The 6,846-nt window shown below is 40.8% G+C and overlaps 1 protein-coding gene across 1 annotated transcript in view; it reads left to right on the top strand.

Annotated features, from left to right (window-relative positions):
• The window catches only part of BTRC (beta-transducin repeat containing E3 ubiquitin protein ligase), a 236,702-nt gene that overhangs the window by 78,246 nt on the left and 151,610 nt on the right, over positions 1-6,846 (top strand). The window contains exon 2 of the mRNA XM_006166317.2: positions 5,684-5,791. Within this exon, the coding sequence (XP_006166379.1) occupies positions 5,684-5,791 (108 nt within the window). The remainder of the gene's footprint in view (positions 1-5,683; positions 5,792-6,846) is intronic.

Raw genomic sequence — 6,846 nt, forward strand, 5'->3', positions numbered from 1 at the left:
CTCCAGGGGGGGATGGCCACACCGCAGTCCCTTCTCCTCCAGTCTCCTCTCAGGATCTTGGGCATGCATGCATTTGTGCCTGGCATGAGTTTAAGCCACCAGGTCTGGGACTTGAACCACGGTTGACTACATGGGAGTCCAGCAACATAGCCATTACGCCATCTGCTGGTCCTGCTTTGGGGGTATTTTAAAGGGTGTTATTTTTTAAATGTTGAAGGACAGAAGTCTTGAATCTCTCAGAAACTGGCCAATCAAAATGGCTCTGAAATATTAGGAATGCATGAAAGTAGTAACCACAATGGCACACCATCCCACTCTGTTACTTACTGCCCAAATTTCATTTGATTTCCCCCTTCATTTAGAAAATGTTCCTAAATTTGAAGATAGAAGAAAAGAGGTAGAGTAAAAGTTACAGCCTACTCCATTTATTTTGTAATTATATGTTTTCCTCAATGTTTTTAAGTGGCATTTACTAGTATGGGTAAGATTAATTGTCATAATACAAACCAATTTGAAAATTAGTTTTTAAATTGAGCCATAATATATAAAATCTTATGGTAATGTGCAGATCCGACAACATGCAAGTGCAGTTTTCATACCCATACCAATTGTCTTGTAATAATCGGGAATGTATCCTCTGTGTGATGTTTGCAAGTTAATACTATTTTGGAAATCACACCGGTATATCTAGTGGCTTTCCTGGGTGTATGTGGCTCATTATTGATTATGCTTTTATTTTAGAATTTTAGTTTAAGGGGATGGGGTAAGCCCTTTCACAATTTTAGTTTTGATGGAAGACAGGTATGAGTGAATGAGTAAGAGCATTAGAATGAGTAACAATAAGGAAACTCATGTAGTTCTTCAAGTACAGACTGCAGAAATAAGATCCTTTTATAAATAGAGGAAACCAATAGTTCACAAGAGGAATGCCTTACAAGGTTACTAGGGAGAACTCACAAATATAAATAAATACATATATTTTAATAAAAAAGATGGGTCCCAAATCTGTGGATGAAGGGCTTCCAATTGGCTTCTTTCTAGAACAGTTGTGCTGAACTTGATGCAGGTGGCTTCAGTGTGGCTAAACAGCTTGTGGTCCACCTACCTTCCTGAAGAGAAGGGAGTCAGGTAACAGCTGGCTTCCTTTGCCTCTTCTGTTTTCTTTCTCTTTTCTTTCTTTTTCTTTTGTTTTGTTTTCTTTTCTTTTCTTTTTCTTTTTTTTTTCTTTTCTTTTCTTTTTTTTTTTTGCTATAGGGCACATGCACTTGCCAGAGAGAGCAAGAGAGAAAAAGTGGGAAATAGTTCTCCAGGGGGAATGGCCACACAATGATCCCTTCTCCATTCTCCTCTCTGGATTTTGGTCATGTTTTTTCAAGCCACCTGGTCCAGGACTCGAACCATATAGTAGGCTGTGTGGCATCCCAGCACCTAACTACCACGTCATCTGGTGGCCCCCTTCCTCCTTTCTTGTCTTCTATTTTCTTACTATTTATGTACCCCTATTTTTTTCTGCTTCTCCTTTTTTCTTAAATTCAGGATGACTGTGCAAGTTTCTAATGCCCAACATACTTAATAACGTCCAGTGTCTCCAATTACTGATGAGAGACACTTATAATGAGTTTTTTTAACAGTGTTTTTGGTCCAGAGAGTATGTGCACTGTGTGTGCTCGTGCGCTTTTGTGAGCACACACAGGAGAGAGACAGAGAAGGGCGCAGACAGTGAGAGAAAGCATCCCGAGGGGCACAGAAATGCCGCAATCAATTTTCACTCCATCTCTCCACCCTGACAGGATTTGGGGCATACACACACATGGACCTAGCCTGTTTTTCAAGCTGTTGAGGCCAGGATTTGAATGAAGGCTGGCCATATGGAATTCAGCTCCCTGTGGGCAGTGCTTAACTGCTACCTACAGAGCCAGCCCACTTCAAGGATTTTTAATACAGAAGAATTTAAGGTTGAGAGACTTATTAGAATATAAGTTCACTGAAAACAGGAATTTTCATGTTTTTTGGCTCATTGTTCTATCTCTAGTGTCCAGAACAAGTGGCTGTTCTAAAGAAAATGTTTAATAAGTACTTACTGAATAAGTGATTTAAACATTAGCCTTAGAATTAATTAACTGGTTTTTTTTTTTTTTTAGGTTTTTGCCATAGGGTGCATAAGCTCTCTTGGGGGAGCGGGGAGAGAAGAAATCCCCCCCCCCAGGAGGGATGGCCACACTGCAGTCCTTTTTCCTCAAGTCACCATTTGGGATTTGGGGCACATGTGCACATGTTCCCAGCATGATTTTCAAGCTACTGGGTCTAGGATTTGAACCATCGTAGGCCATGTGGGAATCCAGTGCCACGTGCTGCTGGCCCCTGCTTTAAAATGTTTTAATATCAGTTACTTAGAAAAATTATTTTGGCAAAACATCTTTGGTACTTCCACTGTAGATCAGAAATGTGAGTACAACCCTGATTTTTCCAAAGGGCAGGGAGCTTTTTTAAAATCCTGCTCTCCCTTATTCTCTTCCCTCTGTTACTTTCTCCTTCTAATGTGAGAATCTTTACCACTTGAAGAGACCGAAATTAGTATTGCTAGTTCTAAGGAGGTACAGACCTAAATGGCAGATGTGATTTGGCAGGGTGAGAGGGTAAAGGAAATTCCAAGTTTAAAGACGTAGGGGTAAAACGAGCATTTGAACAAAACATGAAGGTAGTTAGCTAGAGAGCCAGAGCCAGTCGGAAGGACGCGGAAGGTGAGTGGATGTAGGCAGTGGGGAAAGGTCAGATGGTGTTGTAGGATGCTTGGATACAGGAGGAAGCCATTATGAATTATTGATGAGAGTGACAGGACAATGAAGTGAAGTCCATTATTTATTCTATCTAGCTGCTGTTTGTAAAAATGAATTGTGGCTTGAGGTGAGGAAACATTAGAAACAGTGACGCAAGTTAGCAGACTGTTCTGGTAATCCAAGGTGGTTTATCCAGTGATGCCTTTAGCAGAGACCCTGCTTTTTGTCTTCCTTTATCATGTAGGAATGGGTGAGGCAGAGGAAGAGTATTGCACTAGGAAGCAGCAGGCTCGGATTCTGCTCCCTCCTTCTCTACTCTGAATCATGGACACATATTTAATTTTGCCTGTGCGTCAGTTGCCTTAACTGTAAACTGAGGATGATGATGTGAAACCAGGGGTCTATATTAGACCATTTCTTAGAGTCCATTAAAGCCCATTATCCATGTATCAATTATAGATGGTGGGTACAAACAATTAATACCATATTTTGCTTCCTGGTATTAATTTCTACAAGTAGAGTGTAGTTTTGTGTTTGTGTGTGTTTAAGAATTATTTTATTTAACTAGCTAACTTCCTTCTTTCCTTCCCTCCTTCCTTCCCAGAGAGGGACAAAGTTACAGAAAGAGAAAGCTAGAAAGGAAGCCGCCAGACCTGGGACTCAAACCACATCTGGCCATGTGGGAGTCCAGAGTCCTTAACCACCACACCACCTGCTGGCCCCACAACTAGAGTGTTTTAAAAAGAAGAGGGCTCAGTATATTAAATGTTTCAAAATCTGTAACTTAAAGGTTAGCATGATATGTATTGACTATAACATTGAAAAATATGTATTTCTGTTCTCATGTGTGCTATGGTTGGTTATTCTGCTTTCTTAGTTATTATTACAAAAAGAACTGTGCTTGGGACCAGCAGTTGATATGATGGCTGTGTTGCTGGACTCCCACGTAGTCGACCATGGTTCGAGTCCCAGACCTAGCGGCTTAAACTCACACTGTGTGTGTGTGCATGCGTGCCCAAAATCCCAAGAGGAGAATGGAGGAGAAGGGACCGCAGCGTGGCCATCCCCCCAGGGGGTAATTTCTCACTTTCTGTCTCTCTGTCTCTCTTTGTGTTTCTGGCAAGTGCACATGCCCTATAGCAAAAACCTCTCCAAAGAAAGAAAGAAAGAAAGAAAGAAAGAAAGAAAGAAAGAAAGAAAGAAAATAGTAGCCCTCAAGTCGATAAGTTGATGGATAAAAATTCAGCCTGCGATATTTTTAGAGAAGCGTGAATAATGTAAAATTTGTTTTGAGGGGGACCAGCAGGTGACATAATGGTTACATCACTGAACTCCCACGTAGTCGACTGCTCCTGGAACTGGCGGCTTAAACCTCACGTGGGTGTGTGCATGTGTGTCCAAAATCCCAAGAGGAGAATGGAGGAGAAGATATTGTGGTGTGGCCATCCCTCCCAGAGGTGATTTCTCGCTTTATGTTTCTGTCTCTCTGGCAAGCGCACACACACTATAGCAAAAATTTCTCTCAAAAAAATTGTTTTGAGGGGCCAGCAGATGGCGTAATAGTTATGTTGCTGGACTCCCATATAGTCAACTGTGGTTTGAGTCCTGAACCAGGTGGATTAAAACTCACACCAGGTGCATGTGCGTGCCTGCCCAAAATTGCAAGAAGAGAACGAGGAGAAGGGGTTGCAGCGTAGACATCCCCCGGGGATGATTTCTCCCTCTGTTTCTTTAGTGAGCACATGCACCTTATAGTAAAAAATCTCTTTAAAAAATTGTTTTGAAAGTATAATATTTTATAAAGCAATAGTGGAGGGGCCAGATGGTGATGTGGTGGTTAAGGCAGCCAAATCTCACATGGCCCAAAGCATTATTTGAGTTCCAGATGTGGTAGCTTGAAAATCACACCAGGCGTATGTGCATATGTGCCCAAAATCTTAAGAGGAGAATGGAGATTTCAGAGTGGCCATGCCCCTGAGGCATATTTCTTCTCTCCCCCACCCCCTCTCTCTTTCTCTGGTGAGCACAGGTACCCTATATTAATATTAAAAACAAAACAAACCACAAAGCAATAGTACAATAACCCTAATATTTAATGTTATCAGGAAGTCTAATTTCTATCCTTTTTTGGCTACTGACTATACATAATATATTTAACCTCACATACCTTTTATATGTAAAAAGTTTTAATATTAGCAGCTTTCTGGGTTTTCTCTCTCCCCTTCTCTCTGCCCCTTCTCTTTGTTGCTATTTCCCGTTCTGTTTGGGTTTTATTCTTGCCCCACCCCTCCTTGAATCCATCTGGAAAGATGAAGAGGCAGCTGCTATGGTAACTGTGCATTTTGGTTAATGAATAGCAGACTAGATACGTCAAATGCGCAAACTGTGCAGAGTTGTTTGCAGTCGGAGCTGTAGGGGTATGATAATTATTCTTTTCCTCTAAAAGTACTCTTAACGTTGCTGTGGCCTTTAGTTTTCTAACTTACCATTTCTAATATTGTAATGCCGGCGTGAAGTATTCCTCTTCTGCGTATCTGCACAGTATTCCACCCTGCGGTGAGTTTAAGGGAGAGGTGCATGGAGATCAAGAGATTCGATCAGCTGAATGAAGTAGACATTCCTTATACTGATATATAGAAGAACACAGACGGAGTTTTTTACTAAACATTTATTTTTTTTACCTAGAACTTCTCCCCCCACCCCTCCCCCATTGCTTTTGTCCACTAGTGCTCCCTCCGAGTTTCTCTCTGGGGTTAGAACCTGTAAGTAGCATGTTCCTTGAAGGTGTTTCAACTGTAAAGGCCAGCTGCAGCTAGAATATTGCATTCGCCAAACCTTGAAAATTCCTGTGATCTGTGCCATCCTGTCTCATGCTGTCCCATCTCATAGTTGTCCTCTCTCTGCAGTGCTCTATGCCCAGGTCTCTGTGGCTGGGCTGCTCCAGCCTGGCGGACAGCATGCCTTCGCTGCGGTGCCTGTATAACCCAGGGACTGGCGCACTCACAGCTTTCCAGGTACTTGCTCTGTCTCCGTGGGTCGTTTGCGGGCGTTAGTGTGTGTGTAGCTCATTAGTACGTCCTCCTTCTCTCCCAGGCTCTACTTACACTCGCCTTTCTCCTTCATATGGCCTGTATTTCAAATCACCAGTATTCCTTTAATGATTAACTTTTAATGTAGATCCAGACTGATCCACTCCAGAGATATTTTTATCTTGATTGGTTTGCCAAAATTAACATAACACAGCTACTGGTTTTCAGATGTAGTAGAAGTATGCTGGTAAATTTTAAAGTAATCTCCATAAATAGTAATTCAGTGTGTTATCTTTGCTCTGGAACTACATAAAGCCCGTTAATGCCGTTAATCAATTAATTACAAACAGTTGCTTGAGATGTTTTCCTTGTGATTACCAAAAAGACAATATAAAGTGCTCTTTATTCAGAGTGTCTCTTGGTTACTGTACTGCTATGTATATGTATTTCTAAGAAGTGTGTTTTATTTATGTCTTGATTAATGGTTCTACTTTTAAGGCGGAAAGGCCTTTAAGACTTTTGGGTCAGTGTTCAGCTTGAGACAGTCTAGGCGATCTTACATGGGTTGACAGATACTAGTTCTCAGCCTTTCTTGAAGAGTGGAGGCTAGTCCCAGGATATGAGAGGAAACGGTAAAGGGGGAGCGCTGGGGGCCATTACTTTCAGATTAGGGTGCCATATATATTATAGTGTTCTTGACAGTGTGTTAACTAGTTCACCCCAGGTAGTTAGAATTTATGTTTAGCATTTTATATTAATACAAAGCAAATTAGTCTTTGTTTTTTAACAGTTGCTAGTCTTTAATGATACAATTTTTATTGATGATAATGCTAGAGATTTCCATTTTTCCTTTGCAAAATTCAGTATTAAGCTTTGTGTGTACTATGGGTTACAATATAGTAAAGTGGATAGGCTAAAAATTAAATCAGGTCTTAAACTCTTTGTCATTAGTGATATGATTTTTAATAGTGTGTTCATTTTTAAAAATTATTTGTTCTCTTTTTTAATTTAACTTTTTAAAAAATTTGATCAGAGAGGGA

The sequence above is a fragment of the Tupaia chinensis genome, unplaced genomic scaffold (assembly GCF_000334495.1).
Source record: "Tupaia chinensis unplaced genomic scaffold, TupChi_1.0 Scaffold144255_1, whole genome shotgun sequence".
Classification (NCBI taxonomy): domain Eukaryota; kingdom Metazoa; phylum Chordata; class Mammalia; order Scandentia; family Tupaiidae; genus Tupaia; species Tupaia belangeri.